Genomic DNA, 20,046 nt, shown 5'->3' with positions numbered 1-20,046 from the left:
AAGAGGCTTCGTGTGATGAGGATGTGGGAACGAGTTCCCCAGCAGGCAGCATAGGATGCCCCTGGAAGCTAGCTCTGGTTTCTCCATCACCTCCCTCCTCCTCCTGTTTTTACTGTAAGGTGGTTGCTATAGAAACAAGGGGGAACCTTGGGCTCCCAGAGCTCCGCCCAGGTGCTGCTAACTCCAGAATAATGTCAGCACGTGAATAAAAGAAAAGTCCCATTGGTCCGGGCCCAACGTACACACAGGTGACCCCATCTACCCAATGACTGTGTATGTCCCCGGCGCACACCTCCATCCTCAGCAGGTAGGTTCAGATCTGGGTGCACATCGGTTCAGTTTACCCCTGTGGGTATAGGTGGGTGCGCCTGCAGGCATGTGGGCACGTCACATGGTTATGTGTGTTCGGTGATCGCACAGCCCAAATCCATTATTAATAATATCAGAACTATTAAGGCCAAGAGCATTTGTCAAGCATGTACTAAGCCCTGTGCTCCATGTTCCACAGCAACAGTGTCCATATACAGGCACTAAGATTATCCCTAGGTAAAGAAAATAGGCACGAAAATAGGCTTGCAGAAGGTCACCCAGGGGTCGCGAGCCTAACCACTGAATCTGTATGGTGGGGAAGAGTGCTTTAAATGGACGGTTTTCCCACAAAGCTGCAACCAGACTGCATCGTCAGCTCCACCTCTGGCCCTGACAACTCAGGTTTCCTGGACCCCACCCAGGCCTAATGAAAAAGAATGTCCTAGGTGGGGCCCGCAGAAGTTGCATTTTAACCTTTTCCCCTGGAGGGTTCTGCCGTGCCACCGGGGTAGGCAGCCACTGATCCATCCTGGGCTCCCCTGGCTGATGAGATTGAGCAGGATGGGGACCGGGCTGTACCTCCAAAATCCTAAGCCCAGAAATGGGCCCAAGAAAGTCCACAGCACAGAGCTCCTCGATTCCACACAGCATCTTCTAGCAGCAAACCACCCAAGAAAGGGCCAGTGGCTGTCATCACACACCTCCCTCTTAGGGCAGGGCCCCCAAAGTCAGTTATGTGGCTTTGTGGCCTGCCAGGCACGGATTTCCGCCCACTCCACCCCTCTCAGAATGAGCTGGGCTGGGGTGGAGGGTTCACACTGTGGTAACCTGCTGGTTCACAGCTCGGCTGGAGGAGACAGCCACCTCACCTGAGCCGTAAACAACGTGGGGACCTGGAAGAAATAAACAGTGTGGGTGGTCAGGCTGAGCACCCAACCAGGCTCCCACAGGCCCAGGCCGCCATGGGAGAGGGACGCAGACAGAAACCACCTGACCGCCACTCCCAGGAAGAGCTAACTGCAAGCCCTGACTTTCTGCTCCAGGAAGGGGCCACTGGGTGTGTGTGGAGGAGGCACATCTAGGCTGGCCCTGGACAAACAGGTACGATCTCAATATGGCCTGAGGCTGATGTGGGAGAAAGAAGTAAAGGTGTTTCCTGCTGACCAGCAAGGAGGACAGTGGCCTATCGCTATAGCTAAAGGTCAAGAGGAGAAACAGCTTGCAAGAAAACAAACCTAGAAATAACGGAGACACAGAGAGGTTAAATAGCTTGACTAAGATCACCCAGCTGGTGGAGTCACGATTCCAACAGAGGCTGCCTGACTCCAAAGCCCACAAACTATCCACTAAGATGGGGCTCAGTGGTTGGTATTCTTTTCTTCTGCACATATTTGAGAATGCTATAAAGGATTGGATACCATTGCCCCCAGAAGTTCGGCAACATCTGGAGACATTTTTCATTGTCCCAACTAGGAGGTGAGTTGCTGGCATCTAGTGGGTAGAGGCCAAAGATGCTGCTAAACATCCTGCAGTGCCCAGGAGAGCCACAAGGAATCATCCAGCTCAAAACGATACTATAAACCCTGGCTGGGGTGACTCACCCTCCTGGAGTCCATTTGATCCTCCAGCCTGATGTGACCCATCACGTTTGTTTACCCCTTGGGACAGCAGTTACCAAACTTCACTGCATATTGAAATCACCTGGGGAATCTTTAAAAACTACAGATGCTGAGTTCTACCCAGACTTTCTGATTTCACTGGAATTAGGTACAACCTGGGCATCATAATTTAAAAAAAAAAAAAACCGTCCTCCCCACAGGTGACACTAAAATGCAGAAATATGTGGAGACCACTGTGTCAAGGAAATGAGCAGGGATCAAATGTGCTATGGATTCAAAGACAGGGGATGCTCATGTCATAAAGAGAAGTCTCTGGGGGATACACACAACCACAACTGCCCAGCCCCCCACAGCAGGGGTGGGGACCATTCCTGTACCAGCTTCCTGGAGACCACAAGTCAGTGTGGAATCAGCACCCACAAGGTCTGCCATGGATCAGGCTCCGCAAGCACAGGCCAGAGCTACAGCTGGCTTTGGGGATGATGAATTAGTCAGAGCTGGCAGAGACCGGAGAAGGAGGTTAATTAGAGACAGCCTTTGTCACTGTCTGGGCAGGAGATAATGGGCCTGAACTGGGAGGCAGGAAGACCAACCCCCCATGACTCAGAGGCTTCTCAACCCAGTGACAGAAGAAGAACTGGATCTGAAAGAGAGAAAAGGTTAATTGAGAGGGAGCACAGTCTGGGAATGCAGCCAGAAATGACCAGGCAGTGGCAAAGGGGGGTGAGAATAGAGAGAGGGAAAGGCAACCTGGGGAAAGGGTTTTGGGAATCAGTCACAGAGAAATAGGAAATGAGACCTAGGGGCACAGGTGGCATGCAGGCTACCTGACAGGCTGAACTGGCCTGCAAGAAAGGGCACAAATAACTATTTCTTTTTCTTTTTTTGGTGCTAGAGATCAAACCAAGGGCCTCATGCATGCTAAGCAAACATTTTACCATTCCACTGAGACACACCCCAAGCCCCACATATCTGCTTTTTAAATTCTCAAGGTGGTTGTCAAAATTTTGCCTAAAACTCCAGATTTCTGGAAACTCCTGTAAAGTGGATGATCTGCTGAGGTAGACCAGCATTCCAGATGCATGCACAGGCCAGGCCCTACAGGGGCTGCCAGGTTCCTCTAGACAAGGCATCTGCTCACCAGGGCCCCTAGGCCCCTCCCCATGGTTGAATTCCTGCCAGCATCTGGGTCTCTCTTCAGAAAGAGATGAAGTCCTGAATCAAAAAGCTGCAAAATGGAGCTGGGCACAGTGGCCCACACCTATAATCCCAGTGGCTCTGGAGGCTGAAGCAGGAAGATTGTGAGTTCAAAGACAGCCTCAGCAAAGGCAAGGCACTAAGCAACTCAGTGAGACCCTGACTCTAAATAAGATACAAAATAGGGCAGGGGATGTGGCTCAGTAAGTCCAGTGCTCCTGAGTTCAATCCCCAGTACCAAAAAAAAAAAAAAAAAAAAAAACTGCAAAATAGAACTGATGGAAACAAGCTAGAGCCAATGTGTCAAGACAGAAAGCTGGACTCTCATGTTCTGATGCCACATTCACCACCTTCCTGCCTATAAATCAGCTAGGAACATCCCCACTCGGGGTATCAGGTTGCTGACCTCTAATGAAGGAGGTTAAAACCCATGACCTCTAGCTGTCCATCCTCATATCCATGCGGTTCCTGCAGGCTGCCTGGAAAACCTAAACTCCTGTCAGCCCAGACACTGAGGGATTATGAAAGCAGCCAAAGAGTCTAGGGATGATCACCTAAGCAGAGAGAAAAGAAGATCAGGGCACAAGAGCCACCTTCCAAAATCTGAAGGGCTCTCAGGTGAAAGAAGGATTAGCTTCCTTAGGAACCAGGTTTGGGAAACCAAGGGATAAAACTGAATTAAGAAATGGTGGTTAGATTCAGATGAAAATAATGGTCAGCTTGGAACAAGCAGAGCAGCATTACAATGGAATAGGCATCCTTACAAGGTAATGTGCTCCCTATTCCTAGAGGTTACAAAGTTCAAGCTGAGTAACTAGTTTCAGAGGCAAAGGAAATTCACATAGTGGCTAATTTGAATTTTTTAATTTCAAACCCTAAGGCTTCAGAGATCTGAGGGTTTCTCCTGAAGGCTCCCCTACCCCTCTCTCAATACTCCCAAGCATTAAACTCTGGACTCTGCCTCCCAGGAAGGCTTAAATGGTCCAGACAAAGCACAGAACATGTCCTTGTTCCTCTTGGCTTCACCAGGACCACAGTCCCATAGCCAGACCCAACAATTCCCGCTGCATGACCAGCTGTCCCAGCAGAGCCTCACAGAGTTCCATAGAGGACCCCTGGGGGAGGGACCTCCCAGCACAATCTGGAGGCCCTCTATGTGCCCTCCTGATACTCCCAGAGAGCCATTAGAAGAAGGCAGGCACCACCTGTTCCCAGACACCAAATACACCCAGGGTCCACACAGTATGGACAAAAAGCACAAAGGATACATAGTTTGGGGAGTCAAAGGCCTTTCTCTAAACCCCAGTGGGAGCAATTCTTCTTCCCCAGCCCTAGCCAAATCCAGGCTCTGGTAAGCCCAACCAAGTCCAGGACTGCTCAGGGCTCTGGGCTGGGACACCTGTGAGAAAGCCCAAGAGGACAGCCAGAAACAGGAGCCATGCAAGGATTCGGGGAGCTGAATGGAGTCAGGGAGGCCCCCAGGGCTGGCTGAGCTGGTAGGTCATAGGCTGCCCCATAGGCATTCTCTCCCACCTCTCTATCCTTGCCCCCCACACTAACACAGTTAACCATGTCCCATTCTTTTTCTTTTTCTTTGTCTTTTTTTTTTAGGTACTAGGGCTTGAACTCAGGGGCACTTAACCACTGAGCTACATCCCCAGCCCTTTCTTCATGCTTTTTTTTTTTTTTTTTTTTTTTTGAGACAGAGTCTTGTACATTGCTTAAGGCCTTGCTAAATTACTGAGGCTGGCTTAAAACTTGTGATCCTCCTGCCTCAGCCTCCTGAGCCACTGGGATTACAAGTATGCGCCCATATGCCCAGCAGCCATGTGCCCTTCTGCTCCACCAACTACATGGAGAATACCCTCACAGGGCTCCAGGTAGAAGCAGAGCCCTTCCTGCCTACCAACCCACACCCATCTCACAGAAGCACCAATCCTCAGGACCTACTGGCCAGGGCTACCAGTCGCTCCCTGCCTGCCCATTAGCAGACACCCACCAGATCTGGTCAAGTTCTGGGAAGCTGTCTGTCCACCCAGAAACCAGAACAGGGACTCACCAAGGCTTTCTGGGCATGGTGGGGACCGACCAGGATGAGCACCAGAAGCACACAGGTCCCTGAGTTTGCAGACCTTGCTACCTGGCAATTGGCACCTCCAGGTATGTCCCCAGTGCCTAGCAATGAAATCAGGCCACAGCCCAATTGCCAGCTAAGCACCCACCAGCCTTGTTTCTCTCTGTATCCAGCCACTCACGCCCCAGACTCTAAATCCCAAAACAGACATGTTAGTGGTTACCATAGGAACTTGCTAAAGACAAAAAAAGGCACCACACAGCACCCACATGGGCCCTCAAAGCTCATGTCCACTTTCACGAGCAAGTGCAAATACAGGCTCACACACTGCTCTCAGGTTTAGGGCCCATCCTGAAGAAAATGATGACCGAGGGTCTGATGCTGCACACAGAAACAGACACGCTTCCTTCAGCACCACCCGGAACACTTGGAATATGCCGAGAATATGCCAGGACAGCAGGGCTCACCTGGAACTCACCTGGAGCTCACCTGCCTAAGGTACTCCAGAAGCTGAGCAGGGTGGAGACCAGACCAGGCCCACCAGCTGCAGGACCAGGGAAAGGGCACTACCCACCACCACAGACCACACACAGGCTCTCCCAACCCCCCAGAGGCAACTCCTCTCCTCTGTCCCACTAAGGGTCAGGATCCAAGACAGGTACATGGGAGGGAGAGTGGAGATGGGAGTTTTTATATTCACAGCCTTACTTCCACCCCTCCCACTCCCCCAAACTGCCCCAACTCCATAGTTTCCTGTCTTCAAAATGGTACCTGCATCCACCTAGGGCTCACCTGGAAATCTGAGAGTCGTCACCTTGATCACCTCCAACGCCCTCAGTCTCCACTTCCAAACCAGCTCCAGCTGGAAAGTCCACCTCCTCCACAGCTCTCTCCAGCCCCACTGCCCCCACCCCAGCCTCAGCACCTCCACTCTAACACCTACAGTGACTCCTCCCCTGGCTGAAAACCCACCTAGCAACCCAGCCCTCTGCACAGCCCAATGACAACCCTAGACCCGGTCCAGCCTGCCCCCCACTCCACCCCTGTTTTCTGTCTCTTAAGAATAACAGCTCCCAGGTCCTCCCACCGGAGATGCTTCACCCACTGCCTGCACGCTGCAGTTCCCTGGAGCCCCTCCCTTCTCCCGCTGACCTTACACACCCCTGGAGACAGCTCAGGCATCCCCAGGTCTCCAAGAGGAGAGGGCATCATAGCACTTACTATGTCAACTGTCCGTGTCTATACCCGCGTGGGGTTTGAAAGTTGTTGAGGGCAGAGACTGTCTTTTTTATCTGTGTCCTCACCCCTCCCCCAGCCCCTGGCACTGGGCTTGGAATGTATGTGCCCAGTAAATGTTAGTTGAACTGACTCAGCTTTCTCCCCCCCAAAAAACATCAAGCTCCCCATGTCCTTGACAATCCCAGCAAACTCTCTCTTAGCAGATGCCCTAGGTATGTAGGAGAGGAGTTAAGATGAGTCAGTCCCAGGAGATTCTAGAACATCTTGGCCATGCCTGAGGATTCTTATAAACTGCAGTGAACAAAGAGTCCTGATGGCCAAAGGTAAAATAACTGAATTGGTGATCATAGCCCAATGCATAAAAAGAGCCATCATATTGAAATCAAGGGGAGACCTACAGAAGAAAGGGATTTCTTAATCTGGAGACAGTCAGTGCCCAGACGCCTGAGTTTTGACTCTGCTTTCACCTCTCATGTGAGAATGTGGCTGGCTAACACCAAGACAGCCAGGAGAGGGGATGTCACAAAGAATAATTTCAATTCTGCTTGTGATTCTCACAGACTGGTGACAGAAGCCCTGAGTTTAGAAGGATGAAGCAGAGTAAGACACTGAGCTCCCTAAATGTGGCAACCCCTGTGCTGCATGGACAGTGTCTCCAGCAGCTGTCCTTGGGGACTCTAGAGGTCAAGGGAAGCTACACTGAAACACACTGCCTGCTCCTGCCCTGTGCGGCCACCTCGGCTTAAACAGGATTTTGAATTCATAGATGGTTTGATCAGATAATTTAGGAGTGGCTATGTGCTGTCTTCTGGCCAAAGCATGATACAGCTGAATGGCTGCCCCCAGCCAGGCTATTGTCTCCTCCAGGCTTCCTCCTCCCTCCCCTAAGGACGACACAGTCACACCTTGGTCCCACTGCATGCCTTCTCCCTACAAGGGATGCCATTTCCAGGGAAGAGCCAGGGCCATCAATCAAAAAGTTGGATTCTTTTTCCTACAAGGTAATGAATTATAAGTCCCTCCCTACTTCCAGGTGTGTGCATGATACTGTGTCCCTGGGAGTGGAGACACGCTGCCCTGAACCATCCCCAAGGCTGGCCCCAGCACACAACAATCATCTCTGGTGGCTGGAGCCATGCATCAATCAGACAGACATTAACATGCGTGTGCCTACGCATGCGTGCACGCACATTCACACACCTCCTTCTTTAAGTAGGGGTCTCTGAGGAGGGAGGGAAGGGGGTGGAAGAAAGTATCTGAAGCTCCCAGCTTGGCTTCTCACCCTCTGGGTGTTGCTTTAGAGCTATCCCCAAGAAAACCTCAGACACCTGGCCCTGCCAGCCTGGGCTCTTCTCTGGGCAAAATTAATCTATGACTCAATTACTGCAGACAGGGACCTTGTCCCAAGCAGAACCCCAGAGCAGGACAGAGAAAGGAAAAGAGCCCCATATGCTGATCCTGCCTCTTTCCCTCCACCTGCCACTGCCTTTTTCTCTCCATTCTTCTACCAGCACATGATGGGCTAAGCATGGTAGCTCGTGCTTCACTCAGCAACCTGTTCCGTGCCAGCACTGTGTTAGGCCTTAGGGAGCCAGAGATGAAGGGTGCAGAGTCCCGGCTCTCGGAGACTTTCATGGCCTGCTTTCACTTATCCTGCAGTGAGGACCCACCATCTCAGCCAAGGTTTAGCTGTGCACGTAAACCAGTATGTTAAAGCTAGAGAGCAGGTTGTTCGCTAGCCCAATCCTCCCATTTTACAGATGAGGAAACTGAGACCCAGAGAAGTTAATGATTCACCCATTTGTTAGCCTGGAGCTATAACCTGGGCCTGCCAACCTACAATTCTCTCTCCTGCATGGCATGGCCACCACCCCCGTTTCCGTGTTCCTGTGTGGCTCTGTGCCACCTGGGCCCCAGTGCAGTTAAGTAAGTCCTTGCCCTCTAGGAGTCTTCCTCATGCAGGCATCACAGGCCCCTCTAAATCTGGGCCTGGAGTAGGGAGACTGGCCCAAAGCCAGTGTTGAGGTAGAGGTGCATTCTGTTAGCAAAGACTACACATTCCACTCCTAGGCACATAAGGAAGAAAGCAGGAAAGCAGGGTGGGGAAGTAGGTGCTGAGAACCACTCAGCTCCACCCAAGACAGAGCAAAGTACAGACCTGGTTCAAATCCTAATTCCCTAACTTAACTTGCTGAGGAGCTTGAACAAGTTTCCTAACCTCTCTAAGTCTCTATTTTCTCATTTCTAAAATGCAGAAAGCAAGGGTGTCTGCTCTGTGAAGTGGTTGCAAACCTTCAGAAGTCAGTGCAATGAAATCTAAGCACATAGTCAGTGCTTAATTATGGTGGCATCAGACTCCCATCTTCAGAGCCACATGCCTTAGGGACAGGTTCAAGAGTTACATGGCTGACTTGAAGTCACGGACACTGGGTCCCTAGATAGGAAGCCAAAGCTCATGGAGCAAGGACCACAGCCCAGGAATATCCTTTGCTCAGCAGCCAACGCAAAAGACTGCATCTACAGGAGCTACTGGCAATGCCCGGAAAGAAGGAGATGGGAGCTGATCTTTTTCACCCCCAGGGAAGTAAAGATACCTGGACACCACCTCCTATCGCATCTGCACAGCCCACAGCCCATCCTTCTACTCCAAGAACTAACCCCTCCCACAAAGAGTGGCTGCCATAGCAGCCATGTTTGAGTCCCCTTCTCTCCAGCTAAACTGACTGGATCACAACTACACAACTGACAAGGCCTGAGCCAATCAGACTCTTTTTAAAAGTTTTACTGAGATATAATTTACATAACACTTTTAAGTGTATGCACTTTCTCAAAGGTTCTGTGCAACCATAACCACTGTCATTACCATCCAAGGGCCTAAGCTCTCAGACAGTCCCCCAGGTGTCCAAAGACCTGACGGGGCCCCAACCTAAAATCGGTACTCCTGAACTTTCTAATTCAAAATATTTTCATCACCCCAAAAAGAAGCTGGTATCATTTAGGTTTCACTTCTCTTTTCCCTTCCCAACAAACCCCCAAGCCCTACGCAATCATTTATCTACTTTGTCTCTTGGGATCTGCCTACTCTAGACATTTCGTGTAAATGGAATCATTCAATATGTGGTTTTTAGCATCTGGCTTCTTCCATGTAGAGTTTTCACATTTTATCCATGCTACACTATTCATGTATCAGGACTTCATTTCTTCTTTTGGTCAAGTATTATTCCACATATCATTTATCTATTCATCTGTGGATAGATTTTGGGTCATTTCTACTTTTGGTTATTATTAATAACTATGAACATTTGTTTACAAATTTTTTGGTGGACCTAAGACTGGCATTGCTGGCCATATGATAACTCCACATTTTAACATTTTGAGGAACTGCCAGATTGTTTTCCAAAGGAGTTCCACCACTTTACATTCCCACTAGCAATGTATGAAGGTTCCAATTTCTCCATATCCTCAACAACACTGATGACTCTTTTTTATTATAGCCATCCTGTTGTTTGTGAAGTGATATCTTATTGTGTCTTTCATTTGCATTTCCCTGGTGGCTAATAATGTGTTTGAGCATCTATTCATGTGATTGTTGCCCACTTACATATTTTCTTTGGAGAAATGTCTATAAGAATCTTGGCTTTTGTTTTCATGGTGCTAGGGATCAAACCCAGGGCCTCCGGGTGGAGTGTTTCTTTGGGGGTGGTCTTGGGAAATCCAGTGCAAATGCACAAGCATTTATTGAAAGTCTGTGTGTTTTAACTGGCAAATAAAATATTTATAACATGAAGGGGTTTCTGAACTCCAAATTTTATTCCATTAATCTGTATGTCTACCATTCTGCCAAGACCATCCACAGCTTTGCAATAAGTTTTTTTTTTAAAGAGAGTGAGAGAGAGAGAGAGAGAGAGAGAGAGAGAGAGAATTTTTTAATATTTATTTTTTAGTATTCGGCAGACACAACATCTTTGTTTGTATGTGGTGCTGAGGATCGAACCCGGACCGCACGCATGCCAGGCAAGTGCTACCGCTTGAGCCACATCCCCAGCCCTGCAATAAGTTTTAAAATCAGGAGTACAGGGCTGGGGATGTGGCTCAAGCGGTAGCCCGCTCGCCTGGCATGCGTGCGACCCGGGTTCGATCCTCAGCACCACATACCAACAAAGATGTTATCCGCCAAGAACTAAAAAATAAATATTAAAAATTCTCTCTCTCCTCTCTCACTCTCTCTTTAAAAAAAATAAATAAAATAAAATCAGGAGTACAGTCCTCTAACCTTGTTCTTCTTTTTCAAGATTGTCCTTGAGTTTCCATATGAATTTCAGGATTGGTTTACCAATTTCTGCAAAGAAACTAACTTGGATTCTGATAAATAGGGAACTAGATAGTTCCTGGTTGAATCCCTCCTGGGCAGTAGCTCCACTTTCTCTCTTGGGGTTCCCTAAGGCACCCTGGCAGCTTTTCCATAAATATACCTTTAGCTTAATCAGAATACACCAGGTTTTTGTTTCTTGCTATCAAAAGAGTCTTACAACTAGAAATTCAGTCCTACAACTTGTCCCAAACCAGGCTGGGGATATAGCTCAGTTGGTAGAGTGCTTGTCTCGAATACACAAAGCCCTGTGTTCAATCCTCAGCACCACAAAAAAAAAAAAAAAGTCCCAAACCACCATCTCAATATCACTTCCTAAGGGCCTAAGCTCTCAGACAGATACCCAGATACCCAGAGACCTGACAGGGTCCCAACCCAACACTGGCCCATGCCTCCAGCCCTTCACTCTACCTTACACCTAGTTCCCCTCCATGTTATAAATATTTTATTTACCAGTCACCAGGCACAATGGCTCATGCCTGTAATCCCAGGAGCTTGGGAGGCTGGGACAGGGAATTGTGAGTTCAAAGCGAGCCTCAGCAACTGCGAGGCACTAAGCAACTCAGTGAGACCTTGTCTCTAAACTACAAAATAGGGCTGGGGATGTGGCTCAGTGGTCAAGTGCCCCTGAGATCAATCCCTGATACCAAAAAATAAATAAATAAATATTTTATTTACCAGTTAAAACACACAGACCTTCAATAAATGCTTATGCATTTAAATAGATTCCCAAGACTACCCCGCAAAGAAACACTTCTACTCCACCCCAAAGCATCTCTGAATGAGATGTCTCACATCTCATTCAATATGCAGATATGCCCTGGGAAGCTCTTGGAAGGCCAGATATTGCTGTGTCAGGGGGACAAAAGATATGGAAACTGAAGCCCAGAGAAGTTCAGTGTCCTGGCCTGAGGTGATGCATCCTGAACCCTGGACTGCACAAATGTACACACCCTGCCAACCCAGGCACAGGGGGCCCCACTGTCATGCTGCAGCTTTAGACGCTACCTCCTCCCAGCAATCTTCCAGGACTGCTCCACAGCACCCCTAGTATAATACCTGCAAAGAGACTGAAAGCCCTCAAAGGGCAGGAACATTCTGTGTTCCATCCCAGCCCTGCTAACTGCCCACTGTCACCTTTCTGAATAAAACAGACCACAGTGAGAAGCCCCTTGTTTTGATCCCTTTATATGTCAACCCTCAAGACTGGCTATACCTTGCCCAGGGACCTATATCCAAGGAGACACAATCAGTGCTGGCAACTGAATGGGAAACTTTTCTGCAGAGATGAGCAGTGACAACCCAGAATAGCTACCTCTGACAAGGCAACTCACTGGAGGAATTTTCTTTTAGGGTTAATTCACAGGTAGCAGGGGAATATTTTGAGTTAGTGACCAATACTTTTTCCCTCCTAGAATTTTCCTCCTTTTCAATTCACTCCATTTGACCCCATGAGAAGGATGCAGAAGTTTCTTAAACTTGAGTTAAGTCTCAAAAAAAAAAAAAAAATAGGGGCTGGGTATGTGGCTCAAGCGGTAGCACACTCGCCTGGCATGCATGCAGCCCGAGTTCAATCCTCAGCACCACATACAAACAAAGATGTTGTGTCCACCGAAAACTAAAAAATAAATAAAATATTTTTAAAAAATAGAGGATCAAGATGCTTACAAGATGGTTTGCAGAAGCATAGAGGGAAAAGAACAAGGTGATAAGGAAGGGAAGAGACAACAGAGAATCTAAGAAAGAGAGGTACTAAATAGGGCTTCCCCAGACAGACAAGCAGACACATGGTAACCCAAGGCAGATAATTCCCAAGCCCGAGCAGGACTTCTGCCATGGAAGCCTCAGAGGTGCCTAGGTAACAGGTGAATCAATGACCAGCTGATCCCACACACATACACACACACACACCAAGTGTGTTTTATGAGGCTCTGGAACTGTGTGGCACAATTATTCAAGGAGACGAGAAATGTCCGAAAGACAATCTGATGGAACTGGGTCTTCACATAAAAATTAAAGTGATAGAAAAGGACAATTATCTTTCTTACTTCTAAGTGTGTGGCTTCAAAGTCACACCCTCTGTACCCATTCCCACCTCGCTGGTCCCTCCTGCTTCCATCCCCAACTCTGCCTTCCCAGGAATCAAGAGTCTTCTCCAGCCTCCTCTAACAGGGAAGCCACCTCCACTGAGACTGGGATCGGACCATGCAACAGCCCCACTGTGTTTCACACAATATGGGAGGAACCGCAGCGCCCTGGGAGAGCATGGTTGGCTGCTATCTCTGACTCTATAGAATAAGAAGTGGCTACTTACTTGACCTTCAGACTCGCCAGCATGTTCTTGTCGATCCTGCCAAGAGAAAAAAAAACAGAGCTTCAATCTGTGCTGGGTTGAAGTCTCCCACCCAGTATCTGCAGTGGAAGGGTCCCCAGGTGGGCCTAGCTCACTAGACTGCAGGGCCCTGTAGCAGACAGCTCCAGAGCCAATTCTCCTCCAGCCCGGGGAGAGAGGACTGCATGCTTTGGAAGGCCTGGGGCTACACAGGTAGTATAAGATGGGTACTTTTATTCTTCCCATTTTATTTTTGGTACCAGGGATTGAACCCAGGGGCACTTTACCACTGAGCTACATCCCCAGCCTTTTTTTTTTTTTAAAGAGAGAGTGAGAGAGGGGAGAGAGAGAGAGAGAATTTTTAATATTCATTTTTCAGTTCTCGGCGGACACAACATCTTTGTTGGTATGTGGTGCTGAGGATCGAACCCGGGCCGCACGCATGCCAGGCGAGCGCGCTACCGCTTGAGCCACATCCCCAGCCCCTCTTCCCATTTTAATAATGAAGAAACAGGCTCAGAAAGGTGAAGTCTCTGACCCAGTCTGACTCCAGATATCTGCATTAAGGGGGTCTTAAGCACTTTGTATGTAGCCTGTCCCTTTATTATTCCTACCCCCACAAGGGACTTGTGCAACCCAGCTGGATCCCTCATTGGTAAGAGGACAACCAACACATCCACATTTCCTGGCCTTCAGCTTTGGGAAGATATGAGCACTTTCTAGTAACTGGGACCCTCCTGCTCTAGGAACTGCCTGTCCATCTGGGCAAGCAGACTCCCCTCCTGGGACAAAACCCAATGGCAGGCTCCAGAGAGAACCAGCAAGGGTGTTCCATCAGGCGCTGGAGTTGGGAGCAGGGAAGATCACGTTTGCTGCAGACTGTCCTGGCAGCCGCTCCTCCACCCCAGCCTGCGCCCGCCCTCGCTGGCAGAGGAGGCAGTGCTGGGAGCTTCTATTTTTACCCCCTGCATATGCCAGCCCTTATGGCTGGCAAAGGGAGTTTCCTTCCCCCTCTCCAGAGACAGAGAGGTGGGCAATATTCCCACTGTCTGAGTCTCCTGTGGCTTACAGATCACGATCACCAGGGTCACCACCCGTGTCACCATCACTATCAGTATCACCAACACTGTCAGTGTCACATCACTATCAGTGCCACCCCAAGTGTGCCCATCATTATCAGAGTCACCAAAATCACCATCACTTCCAAGATGCTGGAAACCCTGGAAAGTTCTTTTGGGTACCACTATCTAGCCAGCTTAGCTCTGCCTCAAGCTTCCCATACACATGAAGAGGAAGAGAGAAGGCCACATGATGAGGACACAGTTCCCCACACACACCTCAGGTTAGCAGAAACTTTGAGCGGGAGTAGGATCCTCTGTTTCTGAATAAGCTCCCAGCACCCTGTTCTCAGTGCCCAACAGCAAAACAATCTGCACCCTGAGTGTCCTTGGCCCACGTCCTTCCCACTTTCTTCCCCTCACTCTGTCCTGGGGCCCCATCCTCTTGGATGAAGACCTCCTCCTCTCCCATTTAATCTGCCAGATCCCAGATCTGCCCAGAAGTCAGAACCCCACACCTACTGGAATATTCCTCCCATAATTACCCAATCACCACCCTAATAATAAGCTCTCACATCTTATGTTTTGTCTTTTTGTTTTGTCTTTTAATTATATATATGAATCTGTGCAGGGTTGAAGTTATATATATATATTTATTTATTTATTTATTTATTTATTTATTATGTATATAATTTTTTGGTTGTATATAGACATAATATCTTTATTTCATTTATATATTTTTATGTGGTGCTGAGGATCGAACCAGTGCCTCACACATGCAAGGCAAGCGCTCTACCGCTGAGCCACCACCCCAGCCCCTCTCGTTTAATTTTTACAACAGCCTTGTGCTGTGGGGAAGGAAGAAATCTTCACTGACACATGGGGAAACTGAGACCCAAAGAGAGAAAGTGTCCCACTGGAGTTCCTCAATAGTCAAAGTGGAGCCAGTACAAGATCCTGGACTCCTGGTAGGTGCCCTCCTGGCTTCTGTCTGGTCAGCCTGACCTCTGCTGCCCACCAGCTCTCAGGGCCACAGCAGGCCCTGTCCCTGAGCCCACAACCTAGTCTATCTGGCAACAGTCTGTCCACCAGGGTTCTCACGCTGATGTGTGGCCCCAGAACAGCAGGGCGTGTGGTTTGGGCAGGGCTAGGAGAGGAGATGGGGCACCGGCTTTGGGGAAGGAAGCCAAGTCCCTAACCCTCCTCCCTCCACTGACTTACTCTCACACTTAATTCTGCCTGAGGCCAATGGCAATGGACTGGTGATGGATGGAACTTTTAAAACATGCCCCCAAGATTCTCTTCACTGACTAGAGGGACCAGAACTCCAAGAATCTGTAATTAGCTCCCCAAAAGCTGTGACATCCCCTCTTAGTTGACTATCATCCTCAGGCGATGCCCACACACTGCTGCCCTACCCTTCCACCTCACCAGGAGGCCCCACCATCCCCTCAGACTTGGTGGGCCCCAACCCCCCACCTGAAGCATGCAAAAACACCTCACCTAGTCAGCTCACAAGCACTTACTGAGCAGGTGTGCCATGCCAAGTGTCCAAGAGACCATGAATAAGATGGAGTTGGGTCCACCCTCATGGAACCCAGCCTAGTAGTCACTGTAATCAGCACGTGGGGTCTCCTGGACATACTAGGTCTCTTCCCCAACCTTCCTCTTTGCCTTCAAGGCAGCCCTGGGTGGCCACATTCATATCTCCCCCTCACCTAGCCAGGTTCATACCACAGGCTGAGATTTGCCTCAGGACTCTGGAACACTGGGTCTCAATGCCCAGCACTGCGACATAGGAATGAGGGATTCACTGGGACAAAACCATATTGAGACCTGAATCTTGCAAAAGGAACTTTCCAATGACCGTCCCTCTGTGTGTGTCACACCTCGCAAAGAATGTTAGACCTGGGAAGACATGATTCCATTGCCCAGGCAGGAATCCCAGCCCAGCCTCCCACATCCATCCCAGAGCAGAAAGCAGACTGTGTGATTCAAACCCAGACCCCACCATCAGGACCACAGCCTTTGGTCGAGGTATCAAGGAGAACCCATGAGCAGGCAAGCCACACTGCACCACCCATCTCATCCTCCTAACCCATCTGCCAAACATGGATGCCCATAACCCCTGCCTGCAGGAGGATGGATGGTGAAAGGGGAAGAAAAAGCCACACATATATGGAAGCATATAATTAATTAGGGGGATAGAGTCCCTCCCTTCTCAGCTCTCCTGTGCCTCCCCACCATCTTCTCCACCAGGACACCCCAGTCACCCTGCCCTAGCACCCTCCCCCAGGACCAGAAGCTGAAAGGAAACTGATAACAAAAACCACTAGGCTCTTTTCCCCAGCTGAGGAGAAGCTGTCAGCAGCTGGTAACCAGAGACAAGCCTTTGACCTCAGTCTCCCCACTTTCTGGCCCTCTGGAAAGGAAAGTGAAGCGCTCATGTTCCAGACAAAAGCTTAAAGGCAAAAGGTGTTCAGGCAGGAGGCTGGACACAGACCTGGCTTCTTAGGTTCGATGGAGTGAGAGTCAGGGGAGCGAGGCCTGTCCCCTCCTCTCACAGCTGACCCCCAGAGAGGAAGAAGCCCAGAGGAAGAACCCCTATTGTGGCGTTACAACACAGCACAGCAGGAGCACACACACACACACACACAAGAGACCAGTGATGCAGGCAGGCACCTGCTCCAAAACACACAGTACCCACGTGGTCACAGAGGGACATCCATCTAGCCAGGCACAAACCTCACTCACAACCACACGGAGTAGCAGCCAGGGTCACACATGCACACCTGCAAACACACACACACACACACACACACACACTCAGAAATAATCACAGACACGCACCTACATGGATGAGAACATACTGACAGAGACATGCATGTTCAACTAGTCACACACCCAAGCTGATGGCCAGCTCTGACCCGGATCCGCAGCAGAGTATGCCTCTGGGACAGGGAGGAAAAGCTTACAGTCTCTGATGCCTCCAAGATCATCCATGCCTATTCCGCCCAGACTTCTGAAAGTGCCCCCTGCAGACGCAGGTCTCAGGCACAACCTGATCCCCTGTTCCTCATAGGCAGCCAAGGCACTCAATAGGACTCCACCTTCAAGTTCACTCCCAACCTTTCAACTGCCCTTTCCTCTGTCACCCACCATCCGAAGCCCCCAAAGGAGACGCTGCGTTTCCTGCCAAACATGGTGGTGGCTTCAGGGCTCCAGGTTCCCAGCGATGTCCCCGGGGCTGTAAGAAAGAGGGCCACAGCCGTGGTGCTGCTACAGGTCAGAGGCCACAGCACAGGGCGGGGCACCAGGCATGGCACCTCCCCTCTCGCCTGCCCCCAACCAGAGTTTCCTGTGGGTGAGGCTGCAGGGCCGGGAGGTGTGTCCTGCCCTCCTGGAGGCACCAAAGCTGTCAAGGGAGGTCACAGAGGGCAGCTTCCCCATGCCCAGAGGAACCCACAGCTCCGGAAGGGGCTCAGCTGGCAGATTGCACCACTGCCACATTCGGCAGTGGGGCCCACACAGCCTCGGTTTCCCGGAACCCAAAGGAGGCTCAAGTGTTCCCACAACCACGCCTGGGAGGGACGGAGGGACCCAGCTAGAAGCCAGGAGCCCTGATGACTGGGGCCTCTCACACTCCCCTGGGCCTTCCTGATTCAGGAACCTTCACCTGCTGCTCCACTGTGGCTCAGCACATCTCACTGCACCAGCCACACACACAGACATAAGTACACACATGGGTACATCGGCATATGGGCACGCACACATGTGCATATATGTGCACAGGATGAAAAGGTACATATGGGCACACTCACATGCGAGTCATCAGACACCTGCACACTCGAGTTCAATCACGGCACACTCACATGTGCACAAATGCACGCTCACATGTAGGCCCACACAGACTTCAGTGGAGACAGCTACATGCTCCTCCCATTATTTACAAATCCCCACATAGACTTATGCACACACAAACACAGAGAGAGGTGCTCATACGTACACATCAACATACACATGCACACACTCGAGTGCACATGTGCCTGTGAGCTGCCTTCGCATGCACACACACACACACACAGTGTTCTCAGGCTCCTTTAAGCATGTAGTCAGAGGCCAGAGCATTGCCCAGCTTCTTACCAATTTGGGAACCACAGTGCTAGTCCTCATTGCTGCATGCACCAGTGCTACCCATTTCAGCGACACAGTAGGTGCTCACCGATGACAGGCCCTCAGGGGGTATGGCACAGATACTACAGCAGAGAACAGGAAAGGTGGGCATTGATGGGATGCCAGGACCCAGCCTGTTTTGCAGCAGTGGGGAGAAGGAAATGAAGCCCTTGGAGCTGCTGCCGCAGGCCTCTCCCTCTGGCCCACCCTGCCTGCAGTGTCCTGTTGGGGGCCAGCTGCCACTCTGGGAATCAAAGCCTCCGTGCTAAGGTACCAGGGGTCATTCCCAGGTCATGGACAAAGGGCACAAGGATTTCAATTTTCTTGACTCCCCCACAACAGGGGACACCACAGTGGCCTCAAGCTGCACTCCAGATAGACTGAGGGAACAGTTTAAGGGGCCCAGCCCAAGGCAGAGCTGGGGACTGGCTTCCTTCCCCAAGGCAGCTGGTTCTCAGCAGAAGCCCAGAGGTTGTGGGTTCAGTCGTTTCCCACACCCACCTATGCCCCAGAAAAGGAAGGTTCACGGTCTGGGTGGCTTTAGACCCCTAAGCTCCTAGTGAATGTCTACTCCTGAGTCACCAGTGCATCTCACCCCTGCTGTGCTCATCCCATGCCCAGGAAATGTTCAACAAATCCCACAGACACTTCAGGTCCTGCCTGTCCTGCCTCCCTTTGGCCTCCCTCAGAGAAACACCTCTGCACTCAATTCATCCCCAGGTTAGGAGGGATTCCTGGGGTCAACCAATGCATCCACTCTCTTGGTCCCAGTGACAGGTTCAGAAGACCTAAGCAGACCACTAATACTCGCAGGAGGCTCCCCCCAGCTTTCCCCATGGTTGCTAAACCACAGGACAGAAGCCTGGGGCTGTGAGGAATGTAGGAAAATTAAGCCAACCCCTAGGAGGGCATGGAAGAAAACAGGCAGACAGGGAAACACAAGAAAGATCCAGTCTTAAAGCATCATCTGAGCTCCTGAATCCAGTGGTGCTGGAAGCCAGTTGAGCCCTGAGTTCACAAGAACCAGCAATCCATCCCTAGCCAGAAGAGCTAGATTCCTCTCTCCCTCTACTAAGGAAGTTCTGACAAAGAAAAAGGAGCTCACCAGGAGCAGTGGCCAATAATCCCAGCAACTCAGAAGGCTAAGGCAGGAAGATCATGATCACAAGTTCAAAGCCAACTTGGGCAACCTCATGCAACCCTGTCCTTAAAATAAAATTAAACAGGGTGTGGTGGCACACACCTATAATAGTGGCTCGGGAGACTGAGGCAGGAGGATCATGAATTCAAAGCCAGCCTCAGCAACTTAGCAAGGCTCTAAGCAACTCAGTGAGACCTTATCTCTAAATAAAATACCAAAAAAAAAAAAAAAAGGCTAAAGATGTGGCTCAACGATTAAAAAACCCTGGGTTCAATCCCTAGTACCAAAATTAATTAATTAATTAATTAATTAAATTAAAAATGGTATTGGGATGTAGCTCAGTGATAGAGTGGGTTTAATCCCCAATACCAAAACGTAAGGAAGGAAGGAAGGAAGGACATATAGACAGACAGACAAGAAGAAGAAAAAGTTTTACAAGTGAGAGTAGTGGTAATAATGAACAGCTACCTGGTCACTCTGCCTGCTCCCTCTGCCAACTCCAATACCTCCTCCAGATTTTACAGGGCACTAGGTG

General features: G+C 49.9%; 1 protein-coding gene across 10 annotated transcripts in view; it reads right to left on the bottom strand.

The window, feature by feature from the left end:
* Rap1gap2 (RAP1 GTPase activating protein 2) overlaps positions 1–20,046 on the bottom strand; it is a 228,331-nt gene that overhangs the window by 168,598 nt on the left and 39,687 nt on the right. For 9 of the 10 annotated variants that reach the window (XR_013436263.1, XM_078042659.1, XM_078042649.1 and 6 more), the window contains one exon: positions 13,122–13,157. Coding sequence is in view for 9 of the 10 variants with exons in the window: in XM_078042649.1 (XP_077898775.1) it covers positions 13,122–13,157 (36 nt within the window). In the remaining variant the exon portion in view is untranslated. Of the gene's footprint in view, positions 1–13,121; positions 13,158–17,356; positions 17,416–20,046 lie in introns of those variants that run through there. The other variant, XM_078042651.1, reaches the window with a different exon arrangement.

Source organism: Ictidomys tridecemlineatus, chromosome 3 (assembly GCF_052094955.1).
Source record: "Ictidomys tridecemlineatus isolate mIctTri1 chromosome 3, mIctTri1.hap1, whole genome shotgun sequence".
In the NCBI taxonomy this organism is placed as follows: Eukaryota; Metazoa; Chordata; class Mammalia; order Rodentia; family Sciuridae; genus Ictidomys; species Ictidomys tridecemlineatus.
Note: the sequence above shows the minus strand (reverse complement) of the source record. Positions and strands in the feature narration are given on the sequence as shown.